Source organism: Pristiophorus japonicus, chromosome 2 (assembly GCF_044704955.1).
Source record: "Pristiophorus japonicus isolate sPriJap1 chromosome 2, sPriJap1.hap1, whole genome shotgun sequence".
NCBI lineage: Eukaryota > Metazoa > Chordata > Chondrichthyes > Pristiophoridae > Pristiophorus > Pristiophorus japonicus.
The window spans coordinates 45651808-45675329 of record NC_091978.1 but is presented as its reverse complement, the minus strand read 5'-3'; the positions used below and the strand labels follow the sequence as shown (position 1 = coordinate 45675329).

Sequence of the window (23522 nt, the reverse complement as noted above, 5' to 3'; positions counted from 1 at the left end):
TACTGGGGGCTGGGAGATTATTGCATTGTACTGGGGGCTGGGAGATTAAATCATTGTACTGGGGGCTGGGAGATTAATTCACTGTATTGGGGCTGGGAGATTAACTCACTGTACTGGGGGCTGGGAGATTATTGCACTGTACTGGGGGCTGGGAGATTATTGCACTGTACTGGGGGCTGGGAGATTAACTCACTGTACTAGGGGCTGGCAGGTTAACTCACTGTACTGGGGGCTGGGAGATTAACTCACCGTACTGGGGGCTGGGAGGTTAAATCACTGTACTGGGGGCTGGGAGATTACTGCACTGTACTGGGGGCTGGGAGATTAATTCACTGTACTGGGGCTGGGAGATTAACTCACTGTACTGGGGGCTGGGACATTTTTGCACTGTACTGGAGGCTGGGAGATTATTGCACTGTACTTGGGGCTGGGAGATTAATTCACTGTACTGGGGGCTGGGAGGTTAAATCACTGTACTGGGGGCTGGGAGATTAACTCACTGTACTGGGGGCTGGGAGGTTAAATCACTGTACTGGGGGCTGGGAGATTACTGCACTGTACTGGGGACTGGGAGATTAATTCACTGTACTGGGGGCTGGGAGATTAACTCAGTGTACTGGGGGCTGGGAGATTAACTCACTGTAATGGGGTCTGGGAGATTAACTCATCTGTACTGGGGACTGAGAGATTAACTCACTGTACTGGGGGCTGGGAGATTATTGCACTGTACTGGGGGCTGGGTGGTTAAATCACTATACTGGGGACTGGGCGGTTAAATCACTATCCTGGGGGCTGGAAGATTAATTCTCTGTACTGGGGGCTGGGAGATTATTGCACTGTACTGGGGGCTGGGTGGTTAAATCACTATACTGGGGACTGGGAGGTTAAATCACTATCCTGGGGGCTCGGAGATTAATTCACTATACTGGGGGCTGGGAGATTATTGCACTGTACTGGGGGCTGGGAGGTGAGGCCACACCTGGAGTATTTTGTACAGTTTGGTCTCCTAACCTGAGGAAGGAATTGCTATTGAGGGACTGCAGCGAAGGTTCATCAGAGTGATTCCTGGGATGGCGGGACTGACCTATCAAGAAAGACTGGATCAACTGGGCTTGTATTCACTGGAGTTCAAAAGATTGAGAGGGGACCTCATAGAAACGTTTAAAATTCTGTCGGGGTTAGACAGGTTAGATGCAGGAAGAATGTTCCCAATGTTGGGGAAGTCCAGAACCAGGGGACACAGTCTAAGGATAAGGGGTAAGCCATTTAGGACCGAGATGAGGAGGAATTTCTTCACCCAGAGAGTGGTGAACCTGTGGAATTCTCTACCACAGAAAGTTGTTGAGGCCAATTCACTAAATATATTCAAAAAGGAGTTCGATGAAGTCTTTACTACTAGGGGGAATCAAGGGGTATGGTGAGAAAGCAGGAATGGGGTACTGAAGTGCATGTTCAGCCATGAACTCACTGAATGGCGGTGCAGGCTGGAAGGGTCGAATGGCCTACTCCTGCACCTATTTTCTATGTCTCTATGTTTCTATGTTAACTCACTGTACTGGGGTCTGGGAGATTAACTCACTGTACTGGGACTGGGAGATTAACTCACTGTACTGGGGGCTGGGAGATTAACTCACTGTACTGGGGATCGGGAGATTAATTCACTGTACTGTGGGCTGGGAGATTAACTCACTGTAATGGGGGCTGGGAGATTATTGCACTGTACTGGGGGCTGGGAGGTTAACTCACTGTACTGGGGGCTGGGAGATTAACTCACTGTACTGGGGGCTGGGAGATTAACTCACTGTACTGGGGACTAGGAGATTAGCTCACTGTACTGGGGGCTGGGAGATCAACTCACTCTATTGGGGGCTGGGAGATTAATTCACTGTACTGGGGGCTGGGGGATAAATTCATTGTACTGGGGGCTGGGAGATTAATTCACTGTACTGGGGGCTGGGAGGTTAAATCACTGTACTGGGGACTAGGAGATTAGCTCACTGTACTGGGGGCTGGGAGATCAACTCACTCTATTGGGGGCTGGGAGATTAATTCACTGTACTGGGGGCTGGGAGATTAACTCACTTTATTGGGGGCTGGGAGGTTAAATCACTGTACTGGGGGCTGGATGATTAACTCACTGTACTGGGGGCTGGGAGATTATTGCACTGTACTGGGGGCTTGGAGATTATTGCACTGTACTGGGGGCTGGGAGATTAACTCACTGTACTGGGGGCTGGGAGATTAACTCACTGTAATGGGGTCTGGGAGCTGAATTCATTGTACTGGGGTCTGGGAGATTATTGCACTGTACTGGGGGCTGGGAGGTTAAATCACTGTACTGGGGGCTGGGAGATTATTGCACTGTACTGGGGGCTGGGAGATTAACTCACTGTACTGGCGGCTGGGAGATTAACTCACTGTACTGGGGGCTGGGAGATGAATTCATTGTACTGGGGTCTGGGAGATTATTGCACTGTACTGGGGGCTGGGAGGTTAAATCACTGTACTGGGGGCTGGGAGATTATTGCACTGTACTGGGGGCTGGGAGGTTAAATCACTGTACTGGGGGCTGGGAGGTTAAATCACTGTACTGTGGGCTGGGTGGTTAAATCACTATACTGGGGACTGGGCGGTTAAATCACTATCCTGGGGGCTGGGAGATTAATTCTCTGTACTGGGGGCTGGGAGATAATTGCACTGTACTGGGGGCTGGGTGGTTAAATCACTATCCTGGGGGCTGGGAGATTAATTCACTGTACTGGGGGCTGGGAGATTATTGCACTGTACTGGGGGCTGGGAGGTGAGGCTACACCTGGAGTATTTTGTACAGTTTGGTCTCCTAACCTGAGGAAGGACTTGCTATTGAGGGACTGCAGCGAAGGTTCACCAGAGTGATTCCTGGGATGGCGGGACTGACCTATCAAGAAAGACTGGATCAACTGGGCTTGTATTCACTGGAGTTCAAAAGATTGAGAGGGGACCTCATAGAAACGTTTAAAATTCTGTCGGGGTTAGACAGGTTAGATGCAGGAAGAATGTTCCCAATGTTGGGGAAGTCCAGAACCAGGGGACACAGTCTAAGGATAAGGGGTAAGCCATTTAGGACCGAGATGAGGAGGAATTTCTTCACCCAGAGAGTGGTGAATCCTGTGGAATTCTCTACCACAGAAAGTTGTTGAGGCCAATTCACTAAATATATTCAAAAAGGAGTTCGATGAAGTCCTTACTACTAGAGGGAATCAAGGGGTATGGTGAGAAAGCAGGAATGGGGTACTGAAGTGCATGTTCAGCCATGAACTCATTGAATGGCGGTGCAGGCTCGAAGGGTCGAATGGCCTACTCCTGCACCTATTTTCTATGTCTATATGTTTCTATGTTAACTCACTGTACTGGGGTCTGGGTGATTAACTCACTGTACTGGGACTGGGAGATTAACTCACTGTACTGGGGGCTGGGAGATTAACTCACTGTACTGGGGGCTGGGAGATTAATTCACTGTACTGGGGGCTGGGAGATTAATTCACTGTACTGAGGGCTGGGAGTTTAACACACTGTACTGGGGGCTGGGAGATTAATTCACTGTACTGGGGGCTGGAAGATTAATTCACTGTACTGGGGGCTGGGAGATTAACTCACTGTACTGGGGACCGGGAGATTAATTCACTGTACTGGGGGCTGCGAGATTAACTCACTGTAATGGGGGCTGGGAGATTATTGCACTGTACTGGGGGCTGGGAGATTAACTCACTGTACTGGGGGCTGGGAGGTTAACTCACTGTACTGGGGGCTGGGAGATTAACTCACTGTACTGGGGGCTGGGAGATTAACTCACTGTACTGGGGGCTGGGAGATTAAATTCACTGTACTGGGGGCTGGGAGATAAATTCATTGTACTGGGGGCTGGGAGATTAATTCACTGTACTGGGGGCTGGGAGGTTAAATCACTGTACTGGGGACTAGGAGATTAACTCACTGTACTGGGGGCTAGGAGATCAACTCACTCTATTGGGGGCTGGGAGATTAATTCACTGTACTGGGGGCTGGGAGATTAACTCACTGTCTTGGGGGCTGGGAGGTTAAATCATTGTACTGGGGGCTGGATGATTAACTCACTGTACTGGGGGCTTGGAGATTATTGCACTGTACTGGGGGCTGGGAGATTAACTCACTGTTCTGGGGGCTGGGAGATTAACTCACTGTAATGGGGTCTGGGAGATTAACTCACTGTACTGGGGACTGGGAGATTATTGCACTGTACTGGGGGCTGGGAGATTAACTCACTGTACTGGGGGCTGGGAGATGAATTCATTGTACTGGGGTCTGGGAGATTATTGCACTGTACTGGGGGCTGGGAGGTTAAATCACTGTACTGGGGGCTGGGAGATTATTGCACTGTACTGGGGGCTGGGAGGTTAAATCACTGTACTGGGGGCTGGGAGATTATTGCACTGTACTGGGGGCTGGGTGGTTAAATCACTATACTGGGGACTGGGCGGTTAAATCACTATCCTGGGGGCTGGGAGATTAATTCTCTGTACTAGGGGCTGGGAGATAATTGCACTGTACTGGGGGCTGGGTGGTTAAATCACTATACTGGGGACTGGGAGGTTAAATCACTATCCTGGGGGCTGGGAGATTAATTCACTGTATTGGGGGCTGGGAGATTATTGCACTGTACTGGGGGCTGGGAGGTGAGGCCACACCTGGAGTATTGTGTACAGTTTGGTCTCCTAACCTGAGGAAGGACTTGCTATTGAGGGACTGCAGCGAAGGTTCACCAGACTGATTCCCGGGATGGCGGGACTGACCTATCAAGAAAGACTGGATCAACTGGGCTTGCATTCACTGGAGTTCAAAAGAATGAGAGGGGACCTCATAGAAACGTTTAAAATTCTGACGGGGTTAGACAGGTTAGATGCAGGAAGAATGTTCCCAATGTTGGGGAAGTCCAGAACCAGGGGACACAGTCTAAGGATAAGGGGTAAGCCATTTAGGACCGAGATGAGGAGGAATTTCTTCACCCAGAGAGTGGTGAACCTGTGGAATTCTCTACCACAGAAAGTTGTTGAGGCCAATTCACTAAATATATTCAAAAAGGAGTTCGATGAAGTCTTTACTACTAGAGGGATCAAGGGGTATGGTGAGAAAGCAGGAATGGGGTACTGAAGTGCATGTTCAGCCATGAACTCATTGAATGGCGGTGCAGGCTCGAAGGGTCGAATGGCCTACTCCTGCACCTATTTTCTATGTCTGTATGTTTCTATATTAACTCACTGTACTGGAGGCTGGGAGATTAACTCACTGTACTGGGACTGGGAGATTAACTCACTGTACTGGGGGCTGGGAGATTAACTCACTGTACTGGGGAAGGGAGATTAATTCACTGTACTGGGGGCTGGGAGATTAATTCACTGTACTGGGGGCTGGAAGATTCATTTACTGTACTGGGGGCTGGGAGATTAATTCACTGTACTGGGGGCTGGAAGATTAATTCACTGTACTGGGGGCTGGGAGATTAACTCACTGTACTGGGGGCTGAGAGATTAACTCACTGTACTGGGGGCTGGGAGATTATTGCACTGTACTGGGGGCTGGGAGATTATTGCACTGTACTGGGGGCTGGGAGATTAACTCACTGTACTGGGGACTGGGAGACTAACTGACTGTACTGGGGGCTGGGAGATTAACTCACTGTACTGGGGGCTGTGAGATTAATTCACTGTACTGGGGGCTGGGAGATTAACTCACTGTACTGGGGACTGGGAGATTAACTGACTGTAATGTGGGCTGGGAGGTTAACTGACTGTAATGGGGGCTGGGAGGTTAACTCACTGTACTGGGGGCTGGGAGATTAACTTACTGTACTGGGGGCTGGGAGGTTAACTTACTGTACTGGGGGCTGGGAGATTAACTCACTGTACTGGGGGCTGGGAGATTAACTTACTGTACTGGGGGCTGGGAGATTAACTTACTGTACTGGGGGCTGTGAGATTAATTCACTGTACTGGGGGCTGGGAGATTAACTCACTGTACTGGGGGCTGGGAGATTAACTTACTGTACTGGGGGCTGGGAGATTAACTTACTGTACTGGGGGCTGGGAGATTAATTCACTGTACTGGGGGCTGGGAGGTTAACTCACTGTACTGGGGGCTGGGAGGTTAACTCACTGTACTGGGGGCTGGGAGATTAACTTACTGTACTGGGGGTTGGGAGATTAACTTACTGTACTGGGGGCTGTGAGATTAATTCACTGTACTGGGGGCTGGGAGGTTAAATCACTGTCCTGAGGCTGGGAGATTAAATCACTGTACTGGGGGCTGGGAGATTAACTCATTGTACTGGGACTGGGAGCAGCGTTCCCGGCAGCAAATCACGGAGAGTGCGACGCAGGAAGAGGACCTCCAGCTGTACTGCCATTCAGACAATTAAGTGTGGTGCAGAGAGGAAAGGGGAAATCGCAACAAATGCTGAGCAAATCACTTAAATTATTATAAAGAGAAAGAAGTGGAAAGAATTATATCTAAAGCCCAATTGAAAGCTGCCATCACGCACTGGGTGCATTTTCGAGGCAATGTCAAACCAAGTTGTGCAACATTAAAGTGGCCATGTAGTGAAGTTGGACTGTAATGGCCATGTAGTGAAGTGGGTCTGTAATGGCCATGTAGTGAAGTGGGACTGTAATGGCCATGTAGTGGTGGGACTGTAATGGCCATGTAGTAAATTGGGACTGTAATGGCAATGTAGTGAAGTGGGACTGTAATGGCCATGTAGTGAAGTGGGACTGTAATGGCCATGTAGTGAAGTGGGACTGTAATGGCCATGTAGTGAAGTGGGACTGCAATGGCCATGTAGTGAAGTTGGACTCTAATGGCCATGTAGTGAAGTGGGACTGTAATGATAGAGTGTTGCTTACAGCTCATGGGTGCAGTTTGCTGGCTTGTCCATTCGATGGCCTTCTTTCAGCAGTTTGAAGAGCTCCTCTACCGGGATTCCGGGATAAGGGGATCCTCCCAATGTAAAGATCTCCCACAACAGGACTCCGAATGACCAGCTGGGAACGAAGAAAAGAAGAGAAACCTAATTCACTGAAGCCTTTTTTTCCCTTCCCACCCCTTTCTCTCAGTGCTACCATGCGTGCCTAACATAGTTATCAATGGCGTGACTTCATTGTATAAACCCTTTTCTAGTTACTTGGAGCGCTGCGCTGATCCCTTCAATCACAGAAAAGATCAGTCCGCGCAAATGCTGGAATTAAAATGACCAGTTAATCAGATAGCTGACATGCCGTTTATAACTCGTCGGCTCTTCTGCCAAGTCCCCCGAGCAGAACTAATGACGTTTCCCCCGCCCCCGCTCGTTTCCTTGCACTGCCAAAACTTGGAAGCAAGTCACAGAGAGCCAATTCTGCCCATTCGAGCTCTCCTGTACAAAAGGACCTATGTATTCAGGTAGAGCCCAGTTGATTTAAAGAAAGCCGCGATTCCTATGGGCAGCACTTACACATCACTCTGGTGGGTGTAGACTCTGTCAAACAGGGCCTCCGGAGCCATCCACTTCACTGGCAGCCTCCCCTGTAATCGGTAGGAGAAGGGAGTTATTATTTCATCGCAGCCACAAAGGCACCAACTGCATTTTAAGCTGACGTTTTTTTAAAAACAGCCACAGTTATCATTGATAGTATAACATAGAATCTACAGCACAGCAACAGGCCATTCGGCCCAAAAGGTCCAAGCTGGTGTTTATGTTCCATACAAGCCTCCTCCCATCCCTACTTCATCTAACCACTTCAGTGTAACCTTCTGCTCTTTTCTTCCACATGGACCTATCCAACTTCTCCTTAAATGCATCGATGCTATTCTCCTCAAACACTCCCCGTGGCTCAGTGGGCAGCACTCTCGCCTCTGAGTCAGAAGGTTGTGGGTTCAAGTCCCACTCCAGGGACTTGAGCACATAAAATCTAGGCTGACACTCCAGTGCAGTGCTGAGGGAGTGCTGCACTGTTGGAGGCGCTGTCTTTTGGGCGAGGGGCCGAATTTTCGGGAGGTTTGCGACGGGGTTTTCGCCGCGATTTGATGCTCCGCAGCGAAAACCCGGTCACAAATCCCTCAGGTACCTGTTTGCGGCGGCACTTCCAAGTACTGCCGAGGAGAGGTGCAACAATGCAGATTGCATTTGCGTTCGACTTTCGGCTCTCTCCTGACCAGCACGCCGCGCCCAGAATAGCAACAGATCAAAACTGTCGGTGCAGCCCTGTATGCAGCAGTAAGTATAAAAACCTGCAAAAAAAGGTAAGTTAAAAGTCTTTATTTTTTCATTTTTTTGCAGCGATTACATAGTAAAGGGTCTTGTAAATGTTTTTGGAAGGTTTTTCCCCCTCTCTCCCAAGGCCTCTCTCGCTCGCAGCACTCCCTGCCCCAGACTAAAGTTGCCGAAACACGCGGTTTGCACCACGAATGCTTGTGCAACGCCTCCCTTACCGACGTAAAGGCCGAAAGTTCGGCCTAAAAACGGTAGTGCAGTGAAAATGGTAAGTTTCGCGCATCGCTACCACTTTCGCCGAAAAACCCCAAAAGCTGAAAATCCGGCCCGAGATGTTAAACCGAAGCCCTGGCTGCTCTCTCAAATGGATGTAAAAGATCCCATGGCACTATTTCAAAGAAGAGCAGGAGTTACCCCTGGTGTCTTGGCCAATATTTATCCCTCAATCAACCATAACAAAAACAGATTATCTGGTCATTATCACACTGCTGTTTGTGGGAGCTTGCTGTGCGCAAATTGGCTGCTGGGTTTTCTACATTACAACAGTGACTACACTTCAAAAGTACTTAATCGGCTGTAAAGCGCTTTGAGATGTCTGGTAGTTGTGAAAGGCGCTATATCAATCTAAATCTTTCTTTGTGGTAGCAAGTTCCACATTCTTACCACTCTCTGGGTAAAGAACGTTCTCCAGAATTCCTTACTGGATTAATTAGTGACCATCTTATATTCATGGCCCCTAGTTTTGGACTCTAATACAAGTGGAAACATCTTTTCTTCCAACCGCTGTCAGGTTCGGGAGAAACGAGACCTTTCCTGGCCCCGCCCCCGCCATTGACCTCAGCTGCCGGCCCCTAGCGGTGGGATTAACCGGGCTGTGGATACACTTACGTTTGTCGTTTTCTTGTAGTAGTCGATGTTGTGCACGTCCCTGGCTAGGCCAAAGTCAGCAATCTTCATTACATTGTCGTCCGTCACCAGCACGTTCCTGGCCGCCAGATCCCGGTGAATACACTAACCGGGGGAAAATAAATAAACAGAACAATTAAACAGAGGAAAACCGTTGAGCTGGGGTTTACGTTTATCCAATTGTTATTCCTCGTTTGCCCACTCGATGGGATAGTGGTGCTAACTGTTAATATTTTGGTACATGAACATTCAAATTCATTTGATCTATTAAGATTTATTACTGCTTTGGCAAGCAGGTGCAGCCACATGTTATAAACCACATAACCACAATATACTCATACATTTAAGACCTGATTTTAACCGACCACACCCCAGCAAATTAACTCTACTGCTCATCTGCAAGTCTTTCCCTGCGCCACGTGTCTGAGCAATCTTCTCCAGCTTTACATTCCCACCTGCTCCGTTCGTTCCTCTCGCGCCAGGTTACTCGGAGTTCCCACTCCCTCTAGGTTTACTCCTGCTCCCCATTCCCTCTTTCCATTCACACTGGGTTACTCCTGCATTCCCACTCCCGCTACTCCTTTAACACTGGGTTACTCCTGCATTCCCACTCCCGCTACTCCTTTAACACTGGGTTACTCCTGCATTCCCACTCCCGCTACTCCTTTAACACTGGGTTACTCCTGCATTCCCACTCCCTCTGCCCACTCACGCTGGATCACTGTTGGTTTCCTTTTCTTTGAAAGAACGACACGTGCCAGCAACCAAAAATGGTTAAAAATGACTGAAATGCACTTACTGCAACATTACCCGGTCGTTCCCGTTATCTAACAACCTTGAATGCCCATTTCACAGGGGCATGAGTTAGAAACAATGCCCTGCACACTGCATCTCAGGAAATGGCTCCCTCTCCATATTTGAAGCCGGTTCCTCCACCCGCTTTAAATTGATGTAACATAGGGTTACATAGAATATATGGCACAGAAACAGGCCATTCGGCCCAACCAGTCCATGCCGGCATTTATGCTCCACTTGAGCCTCCTCCCGTCTTTCCTCATCTAAATCTATCAGCATATCCCTCAATTCCCTTCTCCCTCATATGCTTGTCTAGTCTCCCCTTAAATGTCTCAAGACTTGGACAGAGATCTGTTGTTAAGCGTGTCCGCCCAATTTCCCAACCGGGACCTAATCTTTCACCGGCTCAGATGGACGGTGAAGAATGGCTAAAAGCAGGTGCTGGAAATCTGAAACAAAAACAGAAAATGCTGGCAAGTCTCAATGGGTTAGTCAGCATCTGCGCGGAGAACAAACCGCCTATGTTTTCGGGCCTGGTCCTTATATCTGATAAAGGGGTGCTCAGCCCGAAATGTTAACTTGCCTCGTTTCTCTCTACAGACGCTGTCTGACTTGCTGTGGGCTTTCAGCACATTCTGTCTTTGTTGCACAAAGAATGGCTATTTGGTCGAGGCTGGCTATTGCCCATAGAACTGTATCCCAGCAAGTGTCAACAGTACCGCCGGGAAAGGGAGATTGGGGGAAGAGAGCAAAGTATTGACCTTTTGAGAAGCCAGGTACTCCATGCCACGTGCGACCTGGTAGGCACAAGACACAAGATCCTTGAAAGTTAACTGCTCGTCTGGCACCTTGCAGGTGTCGAAGGAATAATCCATTCCAGGAGGCCGCCGTGCTTTCAGGTATTCTCGCAAGTTGCCTTTTGATGCATATTCAACGATGACGTACAGTGGACCTGAACGGGAACGAAAAGCCGCATATTACGTTACAGAACTATCACAGGGAGGGGAAAGCACCTCAACACAAGGATCGGCCTGTGGTAAGTGTCAAAACACGGCAGTCTACGGAGAGAGGAACACAGGTTTCATTGTGTCTATCACGTGGGGATTCTCGGCTCATCAACAAGCAGCCATTATTATGCAATACTTGCCTTTATTAGCCGAGGCATAGAATACAAGAGTAGGGAAGTTATGTTAGAACTATATACAACACTAGTTAGGCCACAACTGGAGTACTGCGTGCAGTTCTGGTCACCGCATTACAGGAAGGACAGAGGAAATTTACGAGGATGTTGCCCGGACTGGAGAATTTTAGCTTTGAGGAAAGTTTGGATAGGCTGGGGTTGTTTTCCTTGGAACAGAGGAGGCTGAGGGGATTTACTTGTGTATAAAATTATGAGGGGCCTGGATAGAGTGGCTAGGAAGGACCTATTTCCCTTGGCAGAGGGGTCAATAACCGGGGGGTATTGATTTAAAGTGGTTGATAGAAGGATTAGAGGGGAGATGAGGAAACAATTCTTCACCCAGAGGGTTGTGGGGGTTTGGAACTCACTGCCTGAAAGGGTGGAAGAGGCAGAAACCCTCATCACATTTAAAAAGTACTTGGATGTGCACCTGAAGTGTCGTAACCTACAGGGCTACGGACCAAATGCTGGAAGGTGGGATTAGGCTGGGTAGCTCTTTTTTGATCGGCACGGACATGATGGGCCGAACGGCCGCCTTCTGTGTCGTAATTTTTCTGATTCTATCAAACCGCACGAAGAAAAATAAACAAACTGTAACATCTGGTGCACAAGCCACATCGGCTTGCCAATATTTACAGCCCACAATGTTAACAGCTTTAAAATCTCAGCCTCCAGCCCCTGCCACCCAGCCCTCCCCTCCCCCACCCCCACCCCCACCGGCACCCCTCTCCCCTCCCACCGCCCCCCCCACCCCCCAGCCGGCCCGCTCACACCTTGTGGGACTGGGTCTGAAAACACCACAGGCACCTTTAGCACTCACCATCCTGTGTGCAGGCTCCAAGCAAGTTAATTATATTTTTATGTTTTCCGATCATCTTCATCATTTCCATTTCTGACACCAGGTCAGACAGGTCTTTGTCAGTGGCATCGTCTACAAGGAGAGAGGACAGAAAATGTAACGACTTAAAGGCACTGCAATGACAAAGCGCACAGACAGAACGTGACACGCCCAGCCTCGCTGTTAGATGTAGAACTGGCCGTTTGCAGGTTCGGTACGTGCAGGGTAAGAAGTGCCTGCTGAAAGCCTGTTAATGGCAATGATGTGCGATTAGTTATGTGACACTGCAGGTCTGCCTCACAGATGCTCAGTGGGTCATTTGACTTTGTGTGCTAGTGTAAAACCGGCGGCAGTGAACCAGCAGGCCCTCGCCATTTTCAAGATATCATAATTTTGAAGTCAATGGAAATAAAAATGACCACTGACTTTGAAAAGGACCTCCCTCAAAGGTGGTACTGACCAAGTGGTGGACACTGCTTCATGCGCGCACATTAAATTCTTCCCTGTGCAATTTTAATTCAGTCATTAGCTGATTTTTTTTGTCAATGGGCTAACAACTGCATTAAAATACAGAGGATTACACAGGATATACGACACCTAAACAGGCCATTCGGCCCAACCAGTCCATGTCGGTGTTTATGTTCCACTCGAACCCCCTCCTGTCTTTCCTCATCTAAATCTATCAGCATAACCCTCTATTCCCTTCTCCTTCAAATGCTTGTCTAGCCTCCTCTTAAATACATCGATACTATTCGCTTCAACCACTCCCTGTGGTTGTGAGTTCCAATTTCTCACCACACTTTCGGTAAAGAAGTTTTTTCTGAATTCCCTATAGGATTTCTTGGTGACTATCTTATATTGATGGCCTCTAATTATGCTCTTCCCCACAAGCGGAAACATTCTCTCTGTATCCACTCTATCAAAACCTTTCATAATTTTAAAGACCTCTATTAGGTCACCCCTCAGCCTCTTTTTTTTCAAGAGAAAAGAAACCCAAGCTGTTCATCCTTTCCTGATAGGTGTACCCTCGCATTTCTGGTATCAATATTCTTGCATTTCTAGTATCATACCCTCGTATTTCTGCTTTCATAGCGCGCAAAAGAATTTAACCCAAATGTATTAGACAGCATGCTACCTCAAGCTAAAATCCCCCACAACTAAAATTATATCTGCAATAATTAAAAATCTTGCCTAGGGTGCACACTTCCTGTTCCCATACCTTACATCCCGTTGTCACCATTTCTGATCACACTTTTCTCTCAACACTTAGATTTGCAATTTGTGATGTCAACGTTTCCCATTCAGTGTTGCTGTGTCAACAGTCACAATGTCTCGCAGGTTCTGACCACCAGATGGCACTGTGGAGTGTGTTCCTGAGGTCTCTCCCTCAACTCCGGCACTATCAATCTTATATTAATCAACTGAGCCTGGGAAACACCACGCAGACACTACCGTGCTGTGTAAAAAATACCTGGAGTGAGTTAAAGGCTGTAATTTAATGCTGGGGTTTAGATGTCATTGAAAAGCCACTTAAAGCTTGGCTTTCTCTTGATAACATCACGTGAGGCCCACATCTTGTGACTCACACCCAGCTCAATTCTGTAGGTCTTAAGAGAAGGAATGCAGTCAGCTCCCCCAGTGACTCAGTTGATAAGGGCAGTGTGTGATTGAACCACACAGACAGGAGGCTCCAGGTTTGATTCCTTGGTTGAGTATATTTAAGGCGGAGATAGACAAGATTTTTGAGCGATAAGGGAATAAAGGGTTATGAGGAGCGGGCAGGGAAGTGGAGCTGAGTCTATGATCAGATTAGCCATGCTCTTATTAAATGGCGGAGCAGGCTCGAGGGGCCAGGTGGCCTACTCCTGCTCCTATTTCTTGTGTTCTGCTGGCTGCAGTTGTGGTGATAATAAAAATAATAATGCACTACCTATAGAATAAGATGCAATCAAAGCACTCTGGTCAGACCATATCTTCAGCACTGTGTCCAGTTCTTGTCGCGGAGACACAAGGGAGATCTGGAAGCAGTGATGAGAGAAGCCACGAAGAGCTTTGATCTCTCGTGTCGCACTCTGAGTTATGAGCAAGATGGGAGACACTCGGACGTTTCATTCTGGCGAGGTGATGTCTGAGAGATGATCAGAATTATAAATAGTACGGAAAAATGCAGCAACCAAATTGCTTACAGTAGACTGTGGGAGTAGACATGTTCAAATTAGAAAAAGGTAACTTTAGAACTAATTATCAGGACGTTTGTCTTCATGCAGGCAGCGGAGGCAAAAACACTGGCAGCATTTAAGGATTGGGTTTTCCATTGGGATGACTGCAGGCTGATTCTGGATGGATGAACTAACATGGGCAGAATGATCTTCCTCATCCATAATTACCTTGGGGTTTATATGTCCCATCAAAATAGCTCAAAGCCCTTCAGACAATGAATAACTTTTGGAGTGCAGTGACTGTTGCAATGTAGGCAAACAGGTAGCAGTTGGAAACAATACAACTGACCTCATTGCCGCTGGATTATGGGGGGGGGGGGAAATCAGCCAGGGTTCCTCCTCCTGATTTGCTATCCTGTGTGCTTGGCAGAAAGTGCACGTATAGAAACATAGAAACATAGAAAATAGGTGCAGGAGTAGGCTATTCGGCCCTTCTAGCCTGCACCGCCATTCAATGAGTTCATGGCTGAACATCCAACTTCAGTACCCCATTCCTGCTTTCTCGCCATACCCCTTGATCCCCCTAGTAGTAAGGACTCCATCTAACTCCTTTTTGAATATATTTAGTGAATTGGCCTCAACAACTTTCTGTGGTAGAGAATTCCACAGGTTCACCACTCTCTGGGTGAAGAAATTCCTCCTCATCTCGGTCCTAAATGGCTTACCCCTTATCCTTAGACTGTGTCCCCTGGTTCTGGACTTCCCCAACATTGGGAACATTCTTCCTGCATCTAACCTGTCTAACCCCGTCAGAATTTTAAATGTTTCTATGAGGTCCCCTCTCATTCTTCTGAACTCCAGTGAATACAAGCCCAGTTGATCCAGTCTTTCTTGATAGGTCAGTCCCACCATCCCAGGAATCAGTCTGGTGAACCTTCGCTGCACTCCCTCAATAGCAAGAATGTTCTTCCTCAGGTTAGGAGACCAAAACTGTACACAATACTCCAGGTGTGGCCTCACCAAGGCCCTGTACAACTGTAGCAACACCTCCCTGTCCCTGTACTCAAATCCCCTCGCTATGAAGGCCAACATGCCATTTGCTTTCTTAACCGCCTGCTGTACCTGCATGCCAACCTTCAATGACTGATGTACCATGACACCCAGGTCTCGTTGCACCTCCCCTTTTCCTAATCTGTCACCATTCAGATAATAGTCTGTCTCTCTGTTTTTACCACCAAAGTGGATAACCTCACATTTATCCACATTATACTTCATCTGCCATGCATTTGCCCACTCACCTAACCTATCCAAGTCACTCTGCAGCCTCATAGCATCCTCCTCGCAGCTCACACTGTCACCCAACTTAGTGTCATCCGCAAATTTGGAGATACTACATTTAATCCCCTTGTCTAAATCATTAATATACAGTGTAAACAGCTGGGGCCCCAGCACAGAACCTTGCGGTACCCCACTAGTCACTGCCTGCCACATGTGCGCATATCAGGTGACGACAGGTTAGAGATTTGCTGGGACGCCCCCGCAGTTGAATAGCCTGCCCACCGAGGCTCATAGATCAAGACAGGCAACAAGAAGGAGGCCAGTGCACATGGAACTGTACTCCCCCTCTTCCTACTTCCTACTTGCAATGGATTCATCTAGTAATGCAATATTGTGTACACTTGGTGTTCCCTAAGCTTTGGCACTGCCAACCTGTGTCTAAAGTGGCATGTGCCCTCATGGGGCGAGCGTGCACACTCCATCTAAAGTAAACCAAAATTCTAATGTGTAGTTCGGAGACTCTTAAACATGGTAACGACCATCCATGTGTGTGATAGACAGTCTGCTGACCAAGGACAAAAAGCCATGTTTAGATTTGAGAATTGCGGTGTCAACATTTCCCATTCAGTGTTGCTATGTCAACAGTCACAATGAATAGCCGAGCAAAAGTCGGTGTCCAGGCTTGTCGAGGACTCATTTCTCATTGGTTAAGGCACTAGAGGGCTGCTGCCCACACAGGTAGAGCCGCACAGATAGAGAGAAGGGAGGACGATGGGAGAAGTACAATTGCTGAAGATTGTGCCCAAAGTGAATCATCTGCCCACTCCAGCCCTCCCTCCCTGCAGCTGGCCTCAGAGGGTGTGGCTTTGCTCCGTGAGAGACGATGGGCACAACCTGTCCATCACTGCCTGTTCAATCCGTGCCAGCTTGACGTGGTACCGCAGTGCAGCAAACGGATGGACGCCAGCCAGCCTGCGTATTCTTACCTTTCAGCATCTTGACAGCGACGGTGACAGGCTTGTTGGGCTTGTCTTTCTCGATCCCAATGGCCTCCGCCATGACAACTTGGCCGAAGCAACCCTCGCCGAGCGGCTTGCCCAAGGTCAGTCTAAGGAACAGAAAAGAGCTGATGAGGACGAGCAGCGATGAAAGAAAGCGGCGACGACTGCGACGGAGCGGCAAGAAGCAGGCCGCCGCACACTAGCACGGTCCGCGAATAAAACCCACCTTGGCCGATGAAACTCCCACTTGGGATCGGCTGGGAGCTCTAACTCCGAGACGTTGGCCAACATCGGCGAGTCACTGGAGGACAGGCGGGCAATTCTCACGAGCGGCGTGTTGGAGTTCATGGAGGAGTTCGACTCCAAGGACACCTGCTTGAGTGAAAAATAATTCAAATTTGTTACCAACCATTGTAAATGACTGGCAAATCTGAAATGAAGCAGGAGGAGGGATGTGAGATCACAGACACAGGGACATTATACCAACCCATGCCGTAAGATTCCTTATATTATTATTCGACATACTTCCAATACTGGATTCCATCCGGGAATGGAGGAGAGATGATAAATGTGTGGGGCAGGACACCAGGATTTATTTATTTCATTGTACAAGTCCCCTGATGTTCAGTCACAGGTTTGGTTAGTGTGTGAGCCAGGATCTTGTGTCCCGCTCAGCTCCAGCGAGCAGATACATCAGACATCGCGGGATTGTAAGGGCCTTGGTGAGGCCTCACCTGGAATATTGTGTTCAGTTTTGGTCTCCTAATCTGAGGAAGGCTGTTCTTGCGATTGAAGGAGTGCAGCGAAGGTTCACCAGACTGATTCCAGGGATGGCTGGACTGACATATGAGGAGAGACTGGATCAACAGGGCCTTTAAACACTGGAGTTTAGATGGATGAGAGGGGATCTCATAGAAACGTATAAGATTCTGAAGGGACTGGACAGGTTAGATGCAGGAAGAATGTTCCCGATGTTGGGAAAGTCCAGAACCAGGGGACACAGTCTGAGGATAAGGGGTAGGCCGTTTAGGACTGAGATGAGGAGAAACTTCTTCACTCAGAGTGTTATTAATCTGTGGAATTCCCTGCCGCAGAGAGTTGTTGATGCCAATTCATTGGATATATTCAAGAGGGAGTTAGATATGGCCTTTATGGCTAAAGGGATCAAGGGGTATGGAGAGAAAGCAGGAAAGGGGTACTGAGGGAATGATCAGCCAGGATCTTATTGAATTGTTGTGCAGGCTCGAAGGGCCGAATGGCCTACTCCTGCACCTATTTTCTATGTTTCTATGTTTCTATGTTTACCTGGTACCAGCCCTGCTCCAGCGAGCATTCAATCAATCAGAATGCTGCATTCCTGTTGAGTTCAATTTCAACGTGGAGATGGAAATTATATTTAAAGCAGGGCAGAATAACTTCAGAGTAACAGAGTAACAGTAACAGTAACTAGAAAACTTCAAACTTTGGTACTACAAAACCTGAAATCCAAACTGATTTCTGCCAGCGATCACAGACTGATTTAAAAAAAGGCAGACCTTTTTGAGTTGAATAATGCCTGGACGTAAGAACATAAGAAATAGGAACAGGAGTAGGCCATACGGCCCCTCGAGCCTGTTCCGCCATTTAATAAGATCATGGCTGATCCGATCATGCACTCAGCTCCATTTCCCTGCCCGCTCTCCATAGCCATTTATTCCCTTATCAGTTAAGAAACTGTCTATCTCTGTCTTAAATTTATTCAATGAACCAGCTTCCACAGCTCTCTGAGGCAGCGAATTCCACAAATTCACAACCCTCTGAGAGAAGAAATTCCTCCTCACCTCAGTCTTAAATGGGCGGCCCCTTATTCTAAGATCATGCCCTCTAGTTCTAGATTCCCCCATCAGTGGAAACATCCTCTCTGCATCCACCTTGTCAAGCCCCCTCATAATCTTATACGTTTCGATAAGATCACCTCTCATTCTTCTGAATTCCAATGAGTAGAGGCCCAACCTCCTCAACCTTTCCTCATAAGTCAACCCCCTCATCTCTGGAAATGATCTCATTGAATGGCAGAGCGGGCTCCTATTTCTTATGTTCTTATAGACTGTGTGACAGTCTTAAACTGGATCAGACAGCCCATACATTAATAAACCTCAGCTATGGATTTACTCTCCATACGTGCTTCATCGGTCAATACTCTGCAAAGCTTTGGAGCAAGAGTGATAAACTTCAGGTCAATATTTAATAATTGAGAATATCCTTCAAAACATCCGGTCCAAAACCACCACCACCATGTAAACTTTTTCACCAATTGTTTCTCCCCCCTCCCCCTCCCGCCCCAGGGTTTGTTGACTGCTTGCTGTGAGAATTCCGCAGGCATCGTTCACCCAGTACCCTGCCCAAGCATGCTATGATCCAGCACCAGACTGTCTGCAGTCTATCTGACTGTGGGAGCACGGCGAACAAACTTGCTCCAGCCCTCACAGTCTGCCTGCACATGTCCACTTCTGGTCAGGCCCACCCGCTTATGGTTTGGAGCAGGGGCCCTGGACGATTCTCCCCACCATTCCTAACTCGGGACACTAAGGTCCCTGCTGCCGGGTTGCTGCAAAATTACATCCTCCCATCTGTTAATTGCAATATTCCAGATAAAATACTGAGCCTGGGACTTTTCTTTTTAAACACGGTGGATCACAAAACAGCCACTAGCCACTGAAGCAAATCTGAGCAGGGGGAGAATCTGAAGATTGTTTTTTTGGGTGAGGGTGGGGGGAGCTAAATGCAAAATTAACAAAAGTGTGTGCAGTAGTACCACTAAATTCACCTTCAAACTGCTGTAAACACCTTTAAAATCATCCAAGGCCCCTGCTCCTAACCTTAAGCAGGTGGGCCCCTACCATACACTCTAAACTCTTGTATCTACTTTCTGTTACCTGTCTCTTCAGTGGGAACTTGGAGAGCTTCTGCACCGGAGGTGGGTTCAGGGTTTTCTTTGAGGATGTTCTCATTCTGCACATGATCACTATAATAACAGTCAGTATGATAAGGACACAGCCCGTCACATAGATGAGGACATCTGCATAGACTGAGCCAGAATCATCCTCCTTCACCAAGTCTTCCTCTGCGGGGGAGATAGTGTGAGAGACAAGTTAAAAGACAGTGCGTTGGGACTTTTTTGTGTCAACACATGCATCAGTAATGCTCGGTTAGAGAAACCCCGAGAGAGCAGAGCCCCATTTATTTTTGTGTTTCGTTTCTTTAAGCACACAATGCACTCTGATAATAGCTGCCCGTACAATTGCCTCTGTGGTCACTTAGCCAAAGGAATAGACACAAATGGATTAAAAGGAGTTCAAACCCTCTTCCTGAAATGCCGATCTTTACCCTTCTCTCCAATTCCCTCTCCTCCCCGCGCTCTTGTTTCTAGCTGGGGGACCGCACTGCCTACCTCCTGTTTCCCTGCCCAAGTGGCTATTATTCATGTCACCAGGGTCCTTCGATTGTGGGTGATATCACGGCCCTTGCCCAACTCTGTCCTCACATCCACACACACACACACACTTCCAGCACAGTTTGTTGTATAGTGATCAGGATCGGGACCCCGGCCACTCTTCCTTTCGCTGACTCAGGGGCACTTCGACATGCCGCGGCAGAGGTCAGCTCACTCAGCACCTACCGGGAGGTTAAAGCTGGATGGCGTGCCTCAGAGCCATCAGCACAGCAGCTAGAATCCAGCCATCTGAAATCAAACTAGATTATTTTCACTAAGCGCAGGGGAGCTTACACACTGAGCAACGAAGCTGTGCAGACCAGGAAGATCCCAGTTTCGTTCATCTGGTGCTTAGTTCGCCAGTGGTCAGGGTGTTACAATTGGCTCCACACCCCTGGGTTAGTGAAGGAGGGGGGGGATTAATACAGCTTGCTGCAAACTCCTGTTGGAGGCAGGCTTGTGTGGGACAATGTCAGTGTTCTCAATCAGGCCAACATCCCCAGCATCGAAGCACTGACCACACTCGACTAGCACCGCTGGGCGGGCCACATTGTTTGCATGCCCGACACAAGACTCCCAAAGCAAGCGCTCTACTCGGAACTCCTACACGGCAAGCGAGCCCCAGGTGGGCAGAGAAAACATTTCAAGGACAGCTTCAAAGCCTCCTTGATAAAATGCAACATCCCCACCGGCACCTGGTGCACTAAGTGGAGGAAGAACATCCGGGAGGGCATTGAGCACCTCGAGTCTCGTCGCCGAGAGCATGCAGAAAACAAGTGCAGGCAGCGGAAGGAGCGTGCAGCAAACCAGACTCCCCACCCACCCTTTCCTTCAACCACTGACTGTCCCACCTGTGACAGACACTGTAATTCCCTGTACAGTCACCTAAGAACTCACTTTTAGAGTGGAAGCAAGTCTTCCTCGATTTTGAGGGACTGCTTATGATAATGATGTGTGGCGTTGGGTACGGATCGGATCTGGTTCACGTGTTACGCCCACCACAGTTGAATATCCAGTTGCCACTCGCTGTCAAGGATCGTGCAATGAATGGCTACTTTGGTGAAGTCATCATCATCATCATCATACGCAGTCCCTCGGAAGAGAGGAAGACTTGCTTCCACTCTTAAAATGAGTTCTTAGGTGGCTGAACAGTCCAATACGAGAGCCACAGTCTCTGTCACAGGTGGGACAGATAGTCATTGAGGGAAGGGGTGGGTGGGACAGGTTTGCCGCACGCTCCTTCCGCTACCTGCGCTTGATTTCTGCATGCTCTCAGCGACGAGACTCGAGGTGCTCAGCGCCCTCCCGGGTGCTCTTCCTCCACTTAGGGCGGTCTTTGGCCAGGCACTCCCAGGTGTCGGTGGGGATGTTGCACTTTAACAGGGAAGCTTTGAGGGTGTCCTTGAAACGTTTCCTCTGCCCACCTTTGGCTTGTTTGCCGTGAAGGAGTTCCGAGTAGAACGCTTGCTTTGGGAGTCTCGGGTCAGGCATGTGAACAATGTGGCCCGGCCAGCAGAGCTGATCAAGTGTGGTCAGTGCCTCAATGCTGCGGATGTTGGCCAGGTCGAGGACGCTAACCTTGGTGCGTCTGTCCTCCCAGGGGATTTGCAGGATCTTGCGGAGACATCGTTGGTGGTATTTCTCCAGTGACTTGAGGTGTCGACTGTACATGGTCCATGTTTCTGAGCCGGTAGAAGGGCGGGTATTACTACAGCCCTGTAGACCATGAGCTTGGTGCCAGTTTTGAGGGCCTGGTCTTCAAAAGTAGTGGAGGGGTCACGGCTGCAGCTCGTGTAACTGTACTTCAGTCGGGAATGGAAGAGGAGGGAGGGGAGAGAATTGATGAGGGGAAAAAGTATTTCCACCAAACAATCCACTCCACGCATCATCCCAAAATAACACTGTAATAGCGCGAGGCTCACGACATTGTGCCACTTTCAATGTGATTGATTGCTGTTGTACATTGAAGAGAAGCCATTAAAATACTAATGTATTTAATGGGACAGAAATGATCTGTTAATAATACGCCAGACCTTAAATTAGACCAGCAAAATGTCAGTGGAATAGATATCACCAGTGATAAATGTGTGAATAGGTCTCCCTTTAATTACGGACATTTGTGATTCCCTGGCACTTCTAAGTGACCACAGAGGCTGATGGAACAAGTAATGGGCTGAGTGCGGCGTCAAACGCTACAAAGAAAAAGAGCTGCACCACCTAGTGGCAAAACTGTGAAATTCAGTCACCCGAAGCACATCTCCATCAATACCAATTAATGCAAAAAGCAAATGTATTACGTAAACACACAGAAATACTTGGCAGATTCCTTCATTTATTTGTTAATATTAACGATTATAGTAAAAGGAATCAGAAATCTTTTTTTTTCCAGGCCGTATATGTATCTAAGAAACTTGTATCTAAGAAAGTTTAGGTCAGTGTGGATCTGAGCCCATGGGAGCAGAGCTGTCACTGCAAAGGGGAGAGTATCCGTACTGTTGCCGTCCGTTCTCAGATATGCCAAAGACAGCACCTTGAGGGAGTTGGAACTTTTCCCAAATAAAATCCCATCAGAAATGTTCAAATAGACGACAGCTGTGTTTGTGGATTTATTATAAAATACTGCTACTGGGCGAGTGCAGGCGAGCCTGTCGGGCTCCTGCTGCCCAGCCCGCTGCAGCGAATTGTGAAAGTCTTTCACAAACATTCACGTAATAAAATGGTCACATTTACAATGGCTGAGTGGGCCAAGGAGAGCTGAGGAAGATGAGTAAGCGGAGACCAGCATTACAATTGGTCTCGGCATCTCTGGCCGAGGGAAGGGGGAAGGGGGAAGAAATCGGCCACGGGCTGCTGCTCATTGTCACTATCCAGCACTCGCTGGAACGCCTGGAGTGACGTCTGAACGACTACAGGATCGCCGTCAACCGTAACAGCCCCTGCGTTGGTTAAATAGCTTCTCAACACTCGCTATCTGGACAGGAATGTTGAGGGTGCCGGTATCGAGGGGGGGGGATTGGTGGCGTTATCTGGAGGTGCCTGTATCTGAGGGTGCCCTTATCTAGGGGTGCTAGAATCTGCGAGTGCCCGTATCTGGGGGTACTGGTATCTGGGGGTGCCGGTATCTGGGGGTACCGGTATCTGGGGGTGCCCGTATCTGGAGGTACAGGTATCTGGGGGTATGGGTATCTGGGGGTGCCCATATCTGAGGGTACAGGTATCTGGAGGTACCCCTATCTGGGGGTGCCGATATCTGAAGGTGGCGGTATCTGGGGGAACCCCTATCTTGGGGTACCGGTATCTGGGGGTACCGGTATCTGGGGGTACAGGTATCTGGGGGTACCGGTATCTGGGGTAACTGGTATCTGGGGATGCCGGTATCTGGGGGTGCCGGTATCTAGGGGTACTGATATCTGGGGGTACTGGTATCTGGGAGTACTGGTATCTAGGGGTGCTGGTATCTGGGGGTGCCGGTATCTGGGGGTGCCGGTATCTGGGGGTGCCGGTATCTGGGGGTACTGATATCTGGGAGTACCGGTATCTGGGGGTACTGGTATCTGGGGGTATTGGTATCTGGGGGTACCAGTATCTGGGAGTGCCGGTATCTGGGGGTACCGGTATCTGGGGTACCAGTAT

General features: G+C 48.6%; 1 protein-coding gene across 6 annotated transcripts in view; it reads right to left on the bottom strand.

Moving 5' to 3' along the window:
- The window catches only part of fgfr3 (fibroblast growth factor receptor 3), a 212913-nt gene that overhangs the window by 28381 nt on the left and 161010 nt on the right, over positions 1–23522 (bottom strand). For 4 of the 6 annotated variants that reach the window (XM_070866913.1, XM_070866912.1, XM_070866917.1 and 1 more), the window contains 8 exons: positions 19333–19520; positions 16644–16792; positions 16403–16524; positions 11962–12072; positions 10723–10913; positions 9149–9271; positions 7502–7572; positions 6915–7052 (listed from right to left, as the gene is read on the bottom strand). In XM_070866913.1, the coding sequence (XP_070723014.1) occupies positions 6915–7052; positions 7502–7572; positions 9149–9271; positions 10723–10913; positions 11962–12072; positions 16403–16524; positions 16644–16792; positions 19333–19520 (1093 nt within the window). The remainder of the gene's footprint in view (positions 1–6914; positions 7053–7501; positions 7573–9148; positions 9272–10722; positions 10914–11961; positions 12073–16402; positions 16525–16643; positions 16793–19332; positions 19521–23522) is intronic. The other 2 variants (XM_070866914.1, XM_070866916.1) reach the window with 1 other exon arrangement.